Below are 20,024 nucleotides of genomic sequence, written 5' to 3' on the forward strand. Positions count from 1 at the left end.
TATATACTACCCTATAGTTTCGATTATGGGGGTGTGAATAGCAATGCTCACCAACGTGCTGTAACTCCTGCGCTAGACCCCTCGAGTGCGAACTAAAAGTTCATGTTACCATCATATCTTTGAAGTCTCTCTACCTCTCTCTTCATTCTTCTGATTGCTGGCACTACATTTTGCCACTTTTCTCTGTCTCTGCTAGAGGAGGAGTGGCTTTCCTCTCTCGGAAGCCCTAATAGCTGTTTTCTCCTGCTTGGAGTGTGGAAAAGGGATATCTGGTGTTATGGACACTGGCCTTTTTTTGTGACCAGAGTCACTCTTGAGTGTTCAGCCTGTCCATTTGAAAGCGAGGGTGCAAAGGATAGAAGTTGGCTAGAGTGCTACTTGGCTCAATGAACACTAAAGAAACAGGTTAATCAAAACTTCCAGTCAGCTCTTTTTGTTTGTTTGTTTTTTAAACTGCTGAGCAAGTTAGGATTACGCAACCAATTCTCACTGAAGAGAACATTTGGTTGTTCATTTTAGCTCCTATAAGGGAAATTCTGCTTCAGTGTGCAGGATGCGCCACTTGGAATGTAGCTGTTGCCATGTGTTATATGATGTTTTTGCAAGTATTTCTAGAGTGTGCATCACTTTGTCACTAGAAAGGCATCAAGGTTCAATGTACTATCCTGAAGCCTTAAAAATTCTACCTTTCTTGCAGGAGGGGCGTGTCATTTGAACAGGAACTCACTGTTATGCAGTGGAAATTTCCTTGTGGGACAGATGGAATTGAACATCACCCACATATAATAAGCAAACACATTGTGACTGCCTTTGCCACACTGAGATGTTTAGGTACAGAGATGGAGAAAATCCTAGCTAGTAGGCTGAATGCCAGATAGAGCTAGGAACCTCCATTTAGTGTGGACAAAGAGATATATTCTGCAGTACATTTCATTGTAGCCTAGTCTCGTATGTATTTCTGGCAGTAGTGAATTTTAGAGGTGAGGGCCTGCTGAGAATGCTCTGCCTCCAGCACCTGCAAGTTTCACCCTTATATTAAGCAGTCCTGATGAACTATGCTGGGTCAGAGAAGAACAAGCAATCTGTTACATAAGTTAAGTCTAAACCAGTTAGGACTTTGTAAATGGCAATTGAAACCTTGAATTGACAGCCAATGCTGGGTGATGAGTGCAGCCGTCATGTGGTTTCAACAATTTGCTTCTCTGAAGTCAGGCAACTGCATTCTGTAGAAGCCAAAGCTTCCTCGAGCCCTTCAAAATAAGTCCAGGTAACCTGGCATAGCAGTAAAAAGTCATGGGTAAACTTGGTCTGTATCTGAAAGATAATGATCTTCTGGTCTGCCACATATAAGAGAGATGTTTGTCTGTCTGTCTGTCTCTCTCTCTCTTTCTCTCTGTTGCAATCTGGGACTTGAAAGGTACGTAGACTGCAAACCACTTTGACAGTAAATGGCCAGACAGCCATAAGTGAGCCAGTGCTTATAGATTTTATGAGCCATCATCATCTGGATTGATCTTTAGGCCATTTGATTTTCATTCAAGTCCCGATTGCTGCTAGAGTGAAGCATAGAGTGGAGAATTTGAAGTCTGTTACATATGGTCTGATGGAAAGAAGACAGAGACAAAGCTAATCAGTATATTGGCATACATAGTGATGGCAACGAGCTCACCATTAGTTTCACACACATCTTAAATTAAGGTATGAAAGGATTGCATCTCAGCAAGGCAATGTTTTGATGGATACCTGGGGCGTCATCCTGTAGCTCTTCTTCATGCAAAGTTTTGCAATATGCAACATTTAATTAAAAAAATATTATTTTGCTATTTTTAAATAAATACCTATCAATCTTTCCCATTGAATTAATTTTTCTAAAAAGCTATTATGGTTATCTAGAAGTCAACTTTTAAGAAAAATATGCTTTTCAATTTAGTGTTGCTTAGAAGTATAAACTTGACCACTTTAAGCATTCAATTTTTTTCTTTGGTTTCTTTACAATAAAAAAATCTCATTAGGAATTTAGTGTTAGGTTTACTTATTAGAAAATCAGTCATTGAAACAAACAAAATCACAGGAGTACACGTCTCAGTGTTCATATAGGAACCAATTCAGCTAAACACTGGAGCACATTAAGTGCTTGCTTAAAGGTAACATGGTCCTAAGTGCTTTGCTGAATTGGGGCAATAGGCTACAACTATAACTGGATGAAAAAAGGAACAAGTTTTTCATGAACTTTTTTGCGAAAAAAATTATCATTTTTGACCAGCTCTAGGCAATTATTACACCGTCGCAGTTTATGCTTTCTTCTTGTCCTTGAAATTTCTTTATATGCCACAGGTTTCCCTAATATTTCATTAAAAATGTCAATAAGGACTTCAAGACACATTCAGCATCTCCTGTTCTCTTCCTTTAGAGCATCACCAAAAGTAGCTTTTGCCAACAAATCTCTTTTCTTTTGTAAAAATCTGCTTTTAGCTCTTTCCAGTTCTGCAAGATCACATATTGTAACCACCACAAATAAACAACATTAGCATGTTTTTCATAGTCTAGAGTAATTATAACAAGTGGTCCTTCAGTCACAGCCTGTTAATGTTGATTTCCAAACTCAAATACTGTTTCTATTCTCTGACTTTAGCTCTCATCAGGAATTTTGTTATTGTAGAATTGAATAACCAGTAAATAACCTGTGAATCCAGAGTTCCTCCAACATCTTTGGCAGTTGGCCTTATAGCCAATTTTGTGATACACAACTGGGTTAAAATTCATCGTCAAAAAATTAGATACCCAAAGGGTTAGACTTTACATTTGGGTATCTCATGTGGATTGCTGACACTTTTTAGAGCACTTTGTAAACATGAATGTACTAATAGATTTTACAGTAAAACATGATGATGTTGTCTAAGGCAGAAATTTTTTTGTTAAAATAATTGTCATGCTGTTTAAAGAAAATGTACTAAATTAATGTTAATACTTTAATAATTTTAATTAATATTTTAAATAATTAATTTAATTAATATTAATGCCCAGACCTGAGCTCTGTGAATCTCAAAAGTTTGTCTCTTTCACCAGCAGAGGTCGGACCAATAAAAGATATTAACTCACACACCTTAACTCTCTGTTAATACTTCGCATTCACACACTGTCTTTCATCTGAGAACCTCGCAACATTTTATGAAGATGACTAACCTCTTTGAACAATTGGGAAAACTGTGAGGCATTGAGAGGTTTACTGACTTGCCCAAAGTCTCACAGTGAGTCAGTAGCAGAGCTTGATTTCCAGGCTCTCGACCACGTTCAGTGTACTTGATCACATTGCCTCTTGGTGTCAGGAGGCAACAAATCAGGGAAGTAAATGGCATTGTGTTTATGCTGCACATGCTTTTTGATTAGAATGACACACACATTGCTAGCCTGTGGTTAAGTGTGATGTCATGGTTCTGCCTGGGTGATTTGTTTGAGCCTAAAATCAAGTGTGTCTCCTGCTTAATTAATTGGCATGAGAGGAAATGCTCCAGCCCTAATTGCATGATATTGCAGGGCATGAAGGCGAAGAGTATTGTATTGCCCAGTTATATATAATTCAGTGTAATTATAATTCAGTGTAAGTATAATTCCGTAGAAACAATGTAAATATTTGATACTGAAAGCATTGAGGAAGGAGGCATTAACTAGTCACACAGTCTTGACACTGTAATGTAGCCTCTTACCCACAGACTTCCTGTCATCAGTGGGAATTGAACCAAGGGCTTTTTGCCCCCCAAGAGACCTGAACCAGTAGAGCTGCAATTATTTGTTAGCCAGTTGGGCTGGACTTGTGCCTTTGGTACTGAGTGTCCAGGGTTCAAACCCATCTGATAACTATGATGTTTATGTTCACAGCTAACATTCTTCATGTAAGTCTGTTGCAACACTCAGTAATGTGTGGTCCTTAGTGGTGTGCTGCCTTAGGTAGATGCCTCTTGCCTGTTTTTTTCCCCGTGCTTGCGATATGGGATATTTGTGGTACATATTTTCTGGACTAATCCCTCATGGAATAAACATGTGGGTTATATGTTGGAATCTGTGACTTTCAGAAGAATCATAAATGTGCTTCAGACCATGCAATTCCAATTTAGGAAAATGATGAGTTACCTTTTAGGAAGTTTGTTGTGTGTTTCAAATCCAGTGCAGGGGAAAAGGCTTTGAAAGACCAAAGATGTTCAAATCTAGCTCTATCAAAGGATTGAACACTGACCATGAACACTGACCATGTGTATTTGAACTAGAGAGTCACTGACAAATATTAGTACCTTTTGAAATGACATGAATTGGTAGAATTTATGTTGACATTTGCTTTGGAATATCCATTGGCACAGAGCCATTACATTGACAATACTCTCTACTCTTGTATAGGTCACTGTTAGTCTCTCTAAAGCTTCAAGGTCATGCTTTGCACTGTTTTCTCTTACCCTCAGCCCCAAATGAGTAGTTCCGATCAACAGGGATACTCCAATTCTTGGCCTTCAAAGGAGGTCAGGGACTGGAAAGGATTTTCAGTGGTAAGTCCTCTGCTATAGAGTTCATTCCTGAAAGAAATCTGTCAGAGCCTCACCATGCAAGGCACTGCATTTAGCCATATGAAGTGGAAATCCATCAACTTCATGAAAAAACTCATACAGATACAGACAGACATCCCATTTTTTCATGTTCTCTGTATAATATATACATCTTCCTACTGTATTTTCCACTGCATGCATCTGATGAAGTGGGCTTTAGCCCACGAAAGCTTATGCACAAATAAATTTGTTAGTCTCTAAGGTGCCACAAGTACTCCTGTTCTTTCTGTATCTTTTGCGTCCCATTGTATGATGCACCTCTTTAGGTTCTGTATTTGTTTTTTCTGTGACATTGGGTGGTGACACATACTGGCTAGTCCTCTGAGGAAACTGGCCTCTTGTCTGTTAAATTGCCAGCTATGTCTACTGAAGGAGTGGGATGATGCAAATTGTTTGCTCCATAAGGAAATGTTGTATTTTTAGTTTTCTTTTATGAATAGCACTTTAATATGTCAGTGATAGGGCCCCTTATAAATGCATGTAATAAATACATTATAGCATGCGGCAAAGTTCAGCTTCAAACATTTTCCAAAAGAGAGCATCTGGCCTTAAATATGTCATGGTGGGGACTGAAATAAACTTTTTATTTTTACAAGTTAGGGATAACCAGAAAACCTGTGAGAGATGGACCTAAACCAAGCTACAGATGAGTTCTTCAGTCATTTCTAATGAGAAGAAATAAATAACTTATTCTTCCTGCTGCTGCATGTTTTATTTATATGGCATTAAATTTTCCTCATACTCATTTATTTTTCTCCTCCTAAAATAGTTCAGTTGTATTATTTTCAAAGTGTTTCAATAGCTGTGTAGTCCCCTAAAAAAAATGTAAGTCGGTGCTTTTATTACTGTGAATTCTGTTTTTGCTGAATGTAGAAGAAAAAGAATAAAGCTTTAAATGTTGTTGTGCCTAGATTGGAATGTCCTCAAACTCTGAAGAACTTCAGACCAGGATCCGTTCTTTGCAGCTGAACCCTACTTCAGTTCTCAACATCCCTGAAATTTAGGAACTTCCTTGTCTGCCTTGGGCCCTTCTTGATTTTAAATGTTAGTTATTAATTGATTATGCCTGGGTCAAGTTAAGGCCTTCCCCCCCCCCCATAGTTAGTTTTTGTATTAAAAAGCATGCAACATACATTTGTGTTTTGATTGCGTATACAAGAGTCATGCTTTACTATTAGATGCGAAAGTTAATTAAATATATAGTGATGAAACAGAAAAAGTCACAGTGTTTATCCTTGATTTTTTTACCAGCCCAGAAGAATAAATAGATAATTAAAGTCTTTTGAATTGGGATCACCCTTATCAAGAGCTCATCACCCATGTGTCCCATAGTTGGACAGTTAATTAAGGTAGACATCTCAGAAGTCTTATTGCTGTTGATCATCTGGTACTCTAGCTGTACCAATTTCCAGCTACATTTTATGACATGTCATAATGATGTATGGCTTTTGTGGGTAAATTGTGCTATGGGTACAATAGTTAAAGACTATTCAACATATCTTTAAGGCTGGTCTTGTGGTTAAAAGCACAGGTCAGAAATCTAAGACAGATGGATTCTGTTTCTGGTTATGCTTCTAACTTGATATGGAACATACAAGAAGTCACATGACCTTACTGTGTCTCATTTTACCCATTTGTAAAATGGAGATGATAATACCTAACTGCCTCATGTGCATCCAGTTAAAATTTGTAGCATTCTCAGAGAAAACCATGCCAAAACAATGGCTTAAATAGAAGATGATCTGGTGTAATATGATTGTTCATTGAGCATAGCTTTTGGCACCAAAAATGTTAAAGCTAGTAAAAGCCATATTTAATCACAGTTGTCTATCACAAAAATCCCAGCGCTTTCAAAGGCAGGTTTCAGGCCAGAACATGGAATGGAAAGGGTATTAGTTAGAACTGTTGATAGATACATCTCTCTTCTCCATTGATGGGAGGAGGATATCTGTTCTCATGTTATTAGATCTTTCTGTTAAATTTAATACCATTAATCTCATCTAGAAAATGTACCAGAGGATAATTGAAAGTACAGAGTTGGAGGAGTTTCCTTCTTTTCAGGTCACTCTCAGAGTGATGACTGGCAGTTTTTCCTCTGCTATCAGATTATGTGTGTGTGAAGTATCTTAAAGCACCATATTATTGCCTACTGTGGCCATGTCATTACGTGATACACCTCTACCCCGATATAATGCTGTCCTTGGGAGCCAAAAAATCTTACCGCGTTATAGGTGAAACCGCATTATATCGAACTTGCTTTGATCCGCCGGAGTGCGCAGCCCCGCCCCCCTGGAGCACTGCTTTACCACGTTATATCCGAATTCGTGTTCTATCGGGTTGCATTATATCGGGGTAGAGGTGTAGTTCAGAGCACAATCTTCTTGCCAGTCACAGATAGAAGATGTTTTTCAGCAGCTGTAACTATTTGAAAGTCCAGAAGAAGATTATGAAACAATTTGTCTATTTCAGGGGAGACATCTTTATTAGGGGGTGATGGTGGCTAGTCCTTCAAAATGCTGCCTCCTTACCAACAGCATCACCTTTGGGTATGTCTACACTATGGTATTACTCCGAATTTACAGAATTCGATTTTTGGCAACCGATTGTATAAATTCGAGTGAATGCAGCCACACTAAGCACATTAATTCGGCAGTGTGCGTCCATGTACCGAGGCCAGCGTCGACTTCCGGAGCGTTGCACTGTGGGTATTCCATAGCTATTCCATAGTTCCCACAGTCTCCCCCGCCCATTGGAATTCTGGATTGAGATCCCAATGCCTGATGGGGCCAAAAATTTGTCGTGGGTGGTTATGGGTAAATGTCGTCAGTCAATCCTCCCTCCGTGAAAGCAACGGCAGACAATCATTTTGCGCCCTTTTCCCTGGATTGCCCGGGCAGATGCCATAGCACAGCAACCCTGGAGCCCTTTTTCACTTTCACCGTATGTCTACTGGATGCTGCTGACAGACGCGATACTGCAGCGCTACACAGCAGCATCCCCTTGCCTTTGCAAGTTAACAAAGATGGTTACCAGCCATACTGTACCGTCTGCTGCTCTCATGGGTGCTCCTGGCCGGCCTCGGTGAGGTCGGTCGGGGGCGCCTGGACAAAAATGGGAATAACTCCCCAGGTCAAGCTCTTCTTTAAGTTTTGTCTAATGGAGAGTCAGTCCTGCCTAGAGTATCAGGCAAGCCTACTAAAGAACCAGAGAGGCAAACAGCCGCTCCAGGTCAGAGCCCCAGACATCCCGCAGAAATGATGAGCTGCATGCCATTCTAGGGGGTGCCCCTACAACAAGCCCACCCGTTGCTTCCCTCCTCCCCCACCCCTCCCGGGCTACCTTGGCAGTTATCCCCCCATTTGTGTGATGAAGTAATAAAGAATGCATGAATTTGAAACAACACTGACTTTATTGCCTCTGCAAGCAGAGATCAAAGGGGGGAGGGAAGGGCGGTTGGCTCACAGCGAAGTTGAGTGAACCACCATTCTGCACTTGCTCAGCCTCTAGCTGAAAATGGGAATCTGTGATAAGCACTAGGATAGAAGCACAGGCAGGACTGAATCTCCATTTGTGTGTGGGCCTTTGGCTGACACTGGTAAAATACAAAATGTCCCAGGATATATGTATTGTGGGACAGTTCTAAACGGCAGCTTTATTTTTTTATTTGCAGCAAAAAGTATCTGCTTGTGAGCCCTGGGAGCAAGGGGTAGGTTGGGGTAGGTGCGACCACGCGGTGCTACCGACTGGGAGAGCAGCCTGAGGCAGAAGCCTCCAGCTGGCATGATATTCCAGGCAGGACTGAATCTCCATTACACAAAACTTAAAGAAGAGAATGACCTGGAGTCATTCCCTTTTTTGTCCATGCGCCCCCGACCGACCTCACCGAGGCCAGCTAGGAGCACCCACGGGACGACAATGATGGTTACCAGTCATACTGCACCGTCTGCCGTCCGCAAGGCAAGGCAAGGCAAGGCAAGGCAAGGAAAGGGGATGCTGCTGTGTAGCACTGCAGCACCGCGTCTGCCAGCAGCATCCAGTAGACATACGGTAACAGTGAAAAAAGGCGAGAAACGATTTTTTTCCCTTTGCTTTCATGGGGGGGGGGGTTGATGACATGTACCCTGAACCACCCGCGACAATGTTTTTGACCCTTCAGGCATTGGGAGCTCAACCGAGAATTCTAATGGTTTTCGGAGAGTGTGGGAACTGTGGGATAGCTACATTTGTCAGTTGCCCCTCCCTCCGTGAGCGTCCATTTGATTCTTTGGCTTTCTGGTACGATTGTCTCAATTCCTTAAGTTTCACACAGCACTGTGTTGAGTCCCTGTTGTGGCCTCTGTCCATCATGGCCTTGGAGATTTTTTCAAATGTTTTGGCATTTCGTCTTTTGGAACGGAGTTCTGATAGAACAGATTCATCTCCCCATACAGAGATCAGATTCGGTATTTCCCGTTCGGTCCATGCTGGCGCTCTTTTTTGATTCCGGGACTGCATGGTCACCTGTGCTGATCAGCGCTCCATGCTGGGCAAACAGGAAATGAAATTCAAAAGTTCGTGGGGCTTTTCCTGTCTACCTGGCCAGTGCATCCGAGTTCAGATTGCTGTCCAGAGCGGTCACAATGGTGCACTGTGGGATAGCTCCCGGGGGCCAATACCGTCGAATTGCGGCCACAGTAACCCTAATTCGAAATGGCAATGTTGATTTCGGCGCTACTCCCCTCGTCGGGGAGGATTTTTAAGAGCCCTTTATGTCGAAGTAAATGGCTTCGTTGTGTGGACGGGTGCAGGGTTAATTCGATTTAACGCTGCTAAATTCGAACTAAACTGGTAGTGTAGACCAGGCCTTTGTTTTGCTTAAGTTTTGTGTCAGCAGTTGCCTTTCATCCACTTGTTGAACTTGACCAGGTCCTGAGATAGCTGGATGGACTGTTATCAGTGTCCCCAGTGAACAAAGAGCAGAGAAGGGTGTTATCTGCATGTTTCAGAGTAGCAGCCGTGTTAGTCTGTATCCGCAAAAATAACAGGAGTACTTGTGGCACCTTAGAGACTAACAAATTTATTAGAGCATAAGCTTTCGTGGGCTACAACCCACATCCGAAGAAGTGGGTTGTAGCCCACGAAAGCTTATGCTCTAATAAATTTGTTAGTCTCTAAGGTGCCACAAGTACTCCTGTTATATCTGCATGTTGTTGATATTTGTGACCATGATGTCTCACAATTACCTCCAGTGGTTTCATTTGGATAGTGCAAACTGATATTCATCAATCATTAACTTGGCTGACTGAAACATGGTCTATTTGTGAAATGAGTTGTTATCTTCTAATGTATTTATATTAGCAGCAGTGAAAAGTTTCTCCAGATATCCTTGCACAAAGTTAATGACTGAGCCCAGTGTGATAGTCATATATATGCTAATTTTAATACACTAATCACTGAATTTTTATTAACACAAAGGAAAGTTAACTTCATCTTGAACTTGCTGTTCTTATGATATTTGTGTATCTTGACAGAAACAAAAGGCTTACTCAGCATAAATGTCTAGAAAAAGGGGACAGTAATGAAAGCTGTGCAAAAGGCTTCATATATACTGCTCACATGCTTAAAGATGAGCATATATTTATGTACTTTACTGGATCAGTTTGCAGATCTGGGGGGAAATGGTGGGCCTCCGATCCCACAGCCTGTCTCCCTTGATCCCTCCTCCCCTGAAATCGCTGTATTCCCAAGCAGCCCAAGTGGATCCAAGAAGAATCATGGAGATATCTAATACATAAAAGAGTAGGGCTCAGGGTTTGTTGGGAATGAAATGTGGAGGCAGGGAGGTCAACAAAATCAAACCTATGTAAGTTGGTTTATTTCTAACCCTTACAAATCCATTAGCAGGATTGGAACTCTGCAAGGTCCTCTCAGCTCTAAAAATAGCGCTGTTTTTGTTTGTTTTTTAAGAATTATTTATTGGAGCAGTAGATGAACTGGATTGAAAACAAGCTCCATGAAAGTTAGATGAGATATCCACTGTCTATGTATGTGCATAAATAATCTCCGTCTGTGTTGGCTATGTAGATATGGCACATACGCACAGAGGCAGAAATGATTATTCATTGAGCCTTCATTTCACATTTCACTCAACCCATTGTAATTATTGTTTTGTGCCAGGCTTTCTAAGTGCATTGGCTCCTGTTTCACCTACACATTCATTTTTACCTCCTAACAATCCTTACCTCTATTTCATGTGAATTTCTCAAGAAGGGACTGTCTTTCTTTTATCAAAATCCTCTTTCCTGTCCTCCAGTTCCATCTAGTTCTCTGTCCCTCATTTGTTCTGTGAGGACAAAGAATTTGCATGCCATTTGGAACTCTGTCCTTAGGGCACCAGGGAACTCCCTTATTAACTGTAAGATTAAGGCTCTTTTTCTTTTTCATATCGCTTCTAGCTGAACATGTTTGTAATCTCTTTCAAAGTGTTAAGTGCCTTGGGATGCTCACACGACAGACCTCTTTAAAACCGAGACTCTATTGTGCATTTGATTTCCTTACTCCTGTTTCAGTTCAGGTTTAAAAAATAGATTTTTTCCTTCCTTACTGAGCTGTGAATTGTATCTTATGTGACTAATGAGCTGGTGTGTCTACATTTTTGGATATGCTACTTAATATACCCTAAAAGGTCTGATTTTCTGAAAGTGAGAATTCTCATTGCTATCTAAAAATGATCCCTTTTAAGGTGTCTCAAGTTGAGCATCCAAAATCACTGGTCACTTTTGGAAAATTAAGTCCTTTTGATTAGAGATAGATCTGAACTACAGCACCAAATCTGAACCTCTCTGAAATTTGGATTTGCTTCTATTCTTCCAGTTTATGGCTTCTCTATACAATGCCACAGTGCGAAGTAGGGTGTGTGTGAACTGTAGAGTGCTCTAACTGTAGAGTTGCTCTCTAACTGCACCGTATAGACCCTGTTGTCAGGCTCTAAAAGGTACCTAGTTCATGTTGAGATAGCCCCATTTCAAACTGGATTATATTAATGCTCACTTGGGTACCATTTAGAGCAGGAGGTGGGCAAACTTTTTTGCCTGAGGGCCACATCGGGTTTCCGAAATTGTATGGAGGGTCGGTTAGGGGAGGCTGTGCCTCCCCAAACAGCCAGGCATGGCCCAGCCCCTGCCCCCTATCCAACCCCCCTGCTTCTCGCCCCCTGACGGCCCCCCTGGGACCCATGCCCCATCGACCCCTCCCTGTCACCTGACCGCCTCCAGACTCCCCGCCCCTGATTGCCCCCACCGCCTCATCCAACCCTCCCTCTTTCCTGACTGCCCCCCCGGGACCCCTGCCACCATTCAACCCCCCTGTTCCCCGCCCTCTGACTGCCCCGACCCCTATCCACACCCCCGCCCCCTACCCACCACCCCGAACTCCCCTACCCTCTATACAACACCCCCTGCTCCCTGTCCCCCTACTGCGTTTCCTGGAGCACTGGTGGCTGGTGGCACTACAGCTGCGCCGCCCAGAGCACCAGGACAGGCAGCCGTGCCGCCCAGCTGGAGCCAGCCACGCCACGGCGCAGCACAGAGCACCAGATCAGGCCAGCGCCGCGGCTCTGCAGCCCCGCCGCACAAAGCATTGCGCCGGCGGTGCAGTGAGCTGAGGCTTCAGGGGAAGGGGAACAGCAGGGGAGCGGCCAGGCGCAAGCCTCCCCTGCCAGGAGCTCAGGGGCTGGGCAGGAGGATCCCCCGGGCCGTAGTTTGCCCACCTCTGATTTAGAACATGGCAGCAGGTCTACACGGGGCAGTTACAGTGCTCTAGAACACTGGTTCTCAAAGCCGGTCCACCGCTTGTTCAGGGAAAGCCCCTGGCGGGCCGGGCCGGTTTGTTCACCTGCTGCGTCCGCAGGTTTGGCCGATCGTGGCTCCCACTGGCCGCAGTTCACCCCTCCAGGCCACTGGGGGCTGCGGGAAGGGCGGCCAGCACATCCCTTGGCCCGCGCCGCATCCCACAGCCCCCATTGGCCTGGAGGGGCGAACCGCGGCCAGTGGGAGCCGCGATCGGTCGAACCTGAGGACATGACAGGTGAACAAACCGGCTCGGCCCGCCAGGGGCTTTCCCTGAACAAGCGGTGGTCCGGCTTTGAGAACCACTGCCTAGAAAACGTGCCCCTCTAATTTGCACTGTAGTACCATGTAGACAAGCCCCAAATGGCATGGTCCTGTCTTTCTGATGAGCTGCATCAGAGCATCCACTCCAAAGATTTCGGAAGTTTGGAGTTGTTCAGATTCCAGGTTTTCAACTCAGTAGAGGAAGGCCCATCTCCTCTATTGAACATAAAGAAGGAAAGTTGTTCTTTGTTAATGTTGTGTAGGTAATTGGCAGGGAAAGATTTATCAGTACATGTAGGTCATAATTTAGAACATGCATCGAATTCACTATCCCTGATTTTCTAAGGGCATTGGAGGAGAGTTAGCCATGGCTCATAAACTTAGAAATGGGGTGTTATGTTACTGTGATGAAGAGTAATACATTTTCTTACTGGCAATGCATAACTGAACAGCTTTTGATGTCTGGTTATGGAACAAATTTTGCAGATCTGGTAATAGACAGAAGAATAAAATAGTTAACATGATACTGCAATCCTGTTTTTAAGGATCTGAATCTTTTATGGTGAACTAAGAAAAACATTTGATTTTGTTTAAAAGGCTTTTTCACATGTAATATCATAAACAGACTGTACGGATAGGTTTAACATTTTTAAAGGGAAACACATTTTATAATGGTTGAAAATTCCTTCTTCACTTACCTACTTGCATGGTCCTTAATACAGGAATGCATGTATCCATTAATATTAGGTGACTTCCTACCAACCAAAGCAATGAAGGGTGCACAGGAAAATATTTCTTGTTTTGTTTAGGTGTATGCGATTCCAGCAACAGGAGAAATGTAACACCCTGAACTAAGAATTTAGGCTAAAAGGTCTGTTCACCTTTAAATGTAGAATGCAGAGGGAAGAGGACTGTATGAAAGTTTCACTATTCCGTTATATGTGGAAGGGAAAGCAAGGCTATTAATATCATTCTGACTCAGAGCATGCTTTTAACCAGATGGGAAGAAAGACTAAAAAAAGCATTTAAAAACTCTCCTTGATGGACTCTACTGGGAACAGGAATGTAATCATTCATTCAAAGAGAGTTTCTGTGCTATAGAGAATGTTTCTTTCTCTTTACAAAAAAAGTGAGAGTTTATCCTACCTCAAATACATTGAGTTGTGCACTGCAAGAGAAGCAGGATCAGCTAACTTTCAAATATTGTATTTTAAGTATCATTCCACTAGTTCAGTGAATGGAAATGGAGGTTGAAAAAAAGCAAAAAACTGTTCCTGTCATATCTTCAAAATGCATGTATTTGCATGTTGACCTGGTTTCATAATCAAGTCAATAATTGCACCCACAAACCTGATCTCTGTGTGAAAAGATTAGCAGAGGAAAAAGTCTGGTCTAATGGGTCAGGCCTGGGATTAGGAATCAGGAAGTCAGATTAGGGTTTCATTTACAGTTCTGCCCTGGACTTGCTGTGTAATGCTGAAGAAGTCAGTTAACTTCTTTGTCTGTTTCCCCATCTGAAGGTGGGATTTCTAGAAATGCAAAGTATTTTTTTTAAATGTGAGTTTTGGGGAGTGCCTACATCACAAGTGTATTTTCACGTGTCCTTTGAAAGCTTGTCCCTTAAACAGTAACACTGGAAGTGGCAAGTGTGGGAGATGGGAAAATGTTAATAGACCTCCATTTTTGTGTTTTGTGAGGAATTATTCTTGCCTATTCTGTCATAGAGTGTACCTGTGAGTATTTCAAAAGTGAAATCTCATGCACCCTTGACAGTCCTGAGAGAGGTTAATTTCAGTGCTGCTAAGTTACAGAAAACTTTACTAGGGAGTTTCAGCTGGGGGGAAAAAAAGTAATTCTTTCATCTGTCTACTGTGGTACTAGTTTCCATTCTCAACCGTAGTCTCTTGCCATCTGGACAATAGCTGTGAAGTGTAGCTACAAAGTGAATTAATTGGGAATTAGTATAGCAGTTTGCAGAGTAACTTGTGTTTGTCTAAGTGTATCTCTAAGTTTCTCTGTATTAGCAGACAGATGGTGAAAGTTAACATGTGAGGCACAGTCACAGTAAAAGATCACTTTTTCAAAATAAGATAGTTTGGGGCATATGAATCTTTTCTCAGGCTGATGGATAGATACAAGCTCTCAGAAAATAATAAATTCTCTGACTGACTGGGTGTTCATAATCAAAGCAGCTTTATTGACTGCATCTGCTAAAAGGGACAATAATCATATTTCTTATGCTAACAATTGTCAAAAAGCAATGCAGATCATATTAAACGGGAATACTCAAACAAAACACTGTGAGCCTTCTTCTGATCTCGTCGAAAATTAAAGTTATGCCATTGTGCCTCTTCTGGTAGTTTGAAAATGAAGGCTGCCTGTCTCTGGCATTATTTTACAGTCATTGTTCCATGGACAGTCAGAGAGAGACTGTATATCTGTACTAGGTATTGTCTATGGAGTGAAAAGTTTTATGTTTAATATAATATACAATATATACTTAATATAGTTCCTCTTGTGTTTAACAATTCATAGTGATACACTTACAAGTATATTCTCTGCTCAATTATCAAAAGACCAGCACAGCACCAAAATATTCATAAAGAGCCTGATTCAAAGTCAGTTGGTTCCTAAACCTGCAAAGACATATACATGTGTGTAATGTTATACACTATGAATAGTCCCATTGCACTAAATGGGACTTACTCAATCCATAACATTAAATATATAAATCAGGGTGGATTTGATTTAAATCACTAGTCAGGAAGACTCGATTTAATCATGGATTTCTATATAAAAGTGCATTCTTGTTGGTTGTTATAACCTTAATACATATTCTTCACAACTCAGAGATAGATGTAGGTTTCATTTTTAGAAGGTACACACTACACATTTTTTAAGTGATTTATTTTGAAAACTTTTCAGATTAGTTTTACAGCTATATCAGAAAATGAATGATTGTTTGGTTATTTCATTTACCAAAGGTAATTGAAGCAGATATTTATGAAGTCTTCGGGAGGTGAACGATCTCCAAATCAACAGGTTAATCATTAATATTTGGAGGATTTTCTTGCCATGCTGTATTAGGAGGAGAACATCACCAGACAGACATTTAAATTATTTTATTTAACTAAAACAACAACGTTATGTATTCTGGATTTTTTTCTTCAACAGCAAACATATAATATTTTAACAAAATAAGCATATGAATTTTTGAATTTAGTTAAACATTCAAGTTTTTTAAAATCAGGTTTGTTTTTGTTAAAATTGTTTTTAACTAAAATAGTTAAACGAAATATTTAAAAAACAAAACAAAAATTAAATCGACTATGTCAGCCAGGTCAACATGAGCAACTTAAAATATTGGCTTCTGCAGCTAACTCAGTCGTCTTCACCTTCATTTTCCTGTTTGTTCATTATCTGGAAAAGGAAAAACAAGCTTTCCTGCTTTTTCAGGTCCCAAACGATTTCTCAATTTGGAATGAATTAGTCCAAAGGAGGAAAATGTTCTTTCTACACAGGCAGAAGAAGCTACTGCTGTTAAAAGTGAGATTATCACTTCAACAGTCTCTGAATCCAAGTGCTTAAGTGACTTCTACCAGTTCACTGGTGTGACTTTCTTTAAAACATCCTCAGCAAACATATATTATTTGAATGGTTCACCCTTAGCTCTGAAGTTTATTATAGTTGGCATTATGGAGGGATGGTTGCTGGATGTCCATGTCATAGCCAACTTCTCTTCTTCAGCAGTTAAGGTTTGACCCTGGTACCGAGTATTGAGAATATTTGCAAGAAAATGAGCTGGAGATAGTGTTTGTCCCATTCGTTTTTTTAATGCTTGTAATTTAACTCTGTCATTGCATATTTCTCTTTATAAGATCTCGCTCAGTTCCTTCCAAATTTCAACAGCGTCAGCAATAAAACAGCTATTTTTTTGTTCAGGGCTACAAAAATAGGCTTCAGGGTACTCAGCATGTGTTCAACATTTCTCTTAAGCCCGATGTTGAGAACTTTGGCTATGACAGTGCCATCTATTTTTTCACTATTTTGTTCACAAACTGTCATCAGATTAGGCCAGTTCTTGATATAGCTCAAAACAGTCCACTACTGAGTTCCATCGCACGTCTTGTGGGAGAGTTAGCTTGGTTCCTCCCACTTTTTTCAGAGCAGCTGCTGCAAAGTGGTTGTTATGGAAGTATTTTGCAATTTCAACATTAGCCTTTATTTCTGGAACACTGAAGTATTTGGCTAGGAGGTGCATCAAATGAGCACTGCAACCGTATGTTGTTAGCTTGGGACTCTCTTCACTCTCTTCTAAATTTCTTCTCATCTTGGATACATTTGCAGCACTGTCTGTGACCAAGCTGTGTACTAGACATTTGAATTTTTCTTCACAGTTTGTCATAGCTTTTACTGCTACTTCATGTAAGTATTCTGCTGTGTGTGCATTTCCTGATGTATGAATTGTTTCTGTAAGGAAGACATTCCCTTCTTCTGTTGTCACGCAAGCACATACAACAGGATCATTGTGGACATTGCTTCACCCATCAAGACTCAGGCTAACCATTTCACCCTCTAGACCTTTTGCACACTGCTCAATTTGTCTTTCATACACTTTATCGAGCAATTTGCCTGTGACATCTGCTCTGTTGGGTGGACTGTATCCTGGTCTTAATGACTGAACCATGTTAATGAAGTGTGGGTTCTCAATCATACAGAAAGGAGAGTTTGTTGCATAAAGAAACCGGGCAATTTTTTCATCAATTACCTCTTTTTGTAATCTGCTGGTTCTTATCACAAATTTATCTATGGTTGTTTCTGGATGATGGAGATTTTTTTTTTCTTTTTGCTACTGTGGCTTTGTGACATACATGATGTGACTGAAACACTATCATTGGCAGATAACTCTGAAACTATAGAAAATGATGGTGATCTTGAAGGTGGATAGTCTTCAGAATCCTGTATGTTTAGGATGGATTCTCCTAAACGAAATAAGTCAATGCAGTTATTTAATTATTATTACCATACTGCTCATTTAGTATTATTCATTGCATTCACTGACACTCAGTACTACTTTAAAGGTGAAATTGTAAAAGGAAGATCTGCCTATTTCAGCTATTTATTTTTTATCACAACTGCATCTAAAATGATAGCACCATAGAGTAACAACTATATTTTTTGCTCAAACATGAGAATTCAAGAATAGTCCAGAAGGAAGACAGGCAGTCCTTAAGAAAGAAGTATGAAATAAAAAAGTTTACCAACCTGAAGATCCTGCATGTTCAGACATGTTCCTTTCATCATCTTCAACGCAGCTTCCTCCTGAGAAGGAACACTTCTCATGATGTTGTTCATTTGGGAAACCAGGCCTTGCATGTCTTTGTTGCACTGTTTGCATTTTGCACGCATGCTTGTCTTACCCAGAGGTAGAGGAACTTCATTAAAATATTCCCAAACTGGGTCTCTTTTATGGCCTGCTGCCATTATAGTTTTTCCCTTCTAGTGAGAGAATGATATGGTAGATCTCAAATCAATGAAGGCTACACTCAGAAAGACCTCAAGACTTCTGGAATATGCTGCTCAAAACAGTTTCACTTTTGTTTCTACTGCCTGTCCCTCCCTTCTCACATTTATATCCAGACTTCTTCTCCTTGTCCAGATCTATTCTGTCCCCAACAATCTTCTATTCATTGAACTTTTTGAAACTTTGCCCTTTTAGAGAGAGGTAAGGGATTGACTCTGTGTATACAAATTTGCAGAGGGACAGTAGGGTAGAAGTCTGTTATTTCTCACCTCTATATATTATTTATTTATTTATTTATTTATTTTAAAACATTTTTGCTGTTAACAAGCATGTTATCTCTGGAGACAAATCCACAGTTTAAGAACTGCACAATTAAGCATCTCTAATGGTATCTTCTAGAGTCTGAGCACCGAGTCCCATTGGGTAGATAGAAAGATTAACCTAAATAATCTATACAGAAGCCCCTGGAACCCCATAAGATTGGGTCCCTAATCCATGAACTATTGAAACTCCATTTACAAAACTTTTCTTAAACATTACATGAATATATTGTCTCATACTATAGAATTAGAATGTATAATCCCTATTCCATGATGAGATATCTTTGAGCTACAATGTATCTTAATTAAAACTATCTTTAGATAGGGTTTTTCCTCAAAAAGCATTTTATCAAAAAAATCTGATTTAAATAAAAAAAATCCGATTTTTTTTTTTAAATCATTGATTTTTATCCACCCTGATATAAATAAGACTCTTTGGAATTGGGGCTAGGAGTCTTTCTTGTTGTTTTAGTGCCCTTAATGAAAGCTAACAGGGTCACAAGCATTTTTCATGTAGAAAAGAATGGGAAAAGGGCTGGGTGTATTTTTAGGAAGAGATACAGGGCCTGATTCTGAGTTGACACACATTCCTTGTTACACCATTGAATTCAGCAGAGATCATGGGATAAAAAGTCAACACATAATTTGGCTCAGATTCCATGTTTTGGAATCTCAGAATTTCCTGTGTTCTAGAACACAAAGACTTGTAGAACTCCTTGAGTATGTGTTCCATAAATTGTAGAGAGATTTTAAACAGCAGTGTTAAAAAGGGTTAAAATTTTTAATAGGCCCTCATATTCATTTCAATAACATTTGGTAATACCCCAGTCTACCTGTATTCCAATCCCTATTATTAAGAATGTACGTAGTCTTTTCCTCTATATATACACATAAATAAACAACCTGTGAAAATACAAACCTGAAGTTTCTGTGCGCAAATGCTGCCACAAAGTATAAGCTGCATTTTAATATATTTGCGGTATATGCCTACGTATATAGTCTGTTTCAGTGCAAATAATGATTCTGTTTTTAATATTGCAGGACTATACTTTGACAATGTACTTTCAGCAAGCATGGAGGGATAAGAGGCTGTCGTATAATGTAATACCTTTAAATCTTACACTGGACAATAGAGTAGCTGATCAGCTTTGGGTTCCTGATACCTACTTCTTGAATGACAAGAAATCATTTGTACATGGGGTCACTGTGAAGAACAGAATGATTCGTTTGCATCCAGATGGAACAGTCCTCTATGGTCTCAGGTCAGTGTCATCCATTTTTAACTACATTTTTAAATCAGTTTCAAACTGAAAAGTACTGTACATAGATCTTCACTACCCGTCTGGCTCAACTGCTGACATATTGCAAACAATGTCTTCTTAAATGTTTTAATAACAGATAAGACTATAAAAGCCTTTTTGGATAAACTTTGAGGATTAAGTGTCGTTTTTAGTAACATTTTAAGATGTTTGTTTTAATAACATATGAAGATATACAA

The 20,024-nt window shown here is 40.4% G+C and overlaps 1 protein-coding gene across 2 annotated transcripts in view; it reads left to right on the forward strand.

The window, feature by feature from the left end:
- Positions 1 to 20,024, forward strand: part of GABRB2 (gamma-aminobutyric acid type A receptor subunit beta2) — a 253,223-nt gene that overhangs the window by 74,579 nt on the left and 158,620 nt on the right. For both annotated transcript variants that reach the window (XM_065409096.1, XM_065409097.1), the window contains exon 4: positions 19,568 to 19,788. In XM_065409096.1, the coding sequence (XP_065265168.1) occupies positions 19,568 to 19,788 (221 nt within the window). The remainder of the gene's footprint in view (positions 1 to 19,567; positions 19,789 to 20,024) is intronic.

Source organism: Emys orbicularis, chromosome 8 (assembly GCF_028017835.1).
Source record: "Emys orbicularis isolate rEmyOrb1 chromosome 8, rEmyOrb1.hap1, whole genome shotgun sequence".
Classification (NCBI taxonomy): Eukaryota; Metazoa; Chordata; order Testudines; family Emydidae; genus Emys; species Emys orbicularis.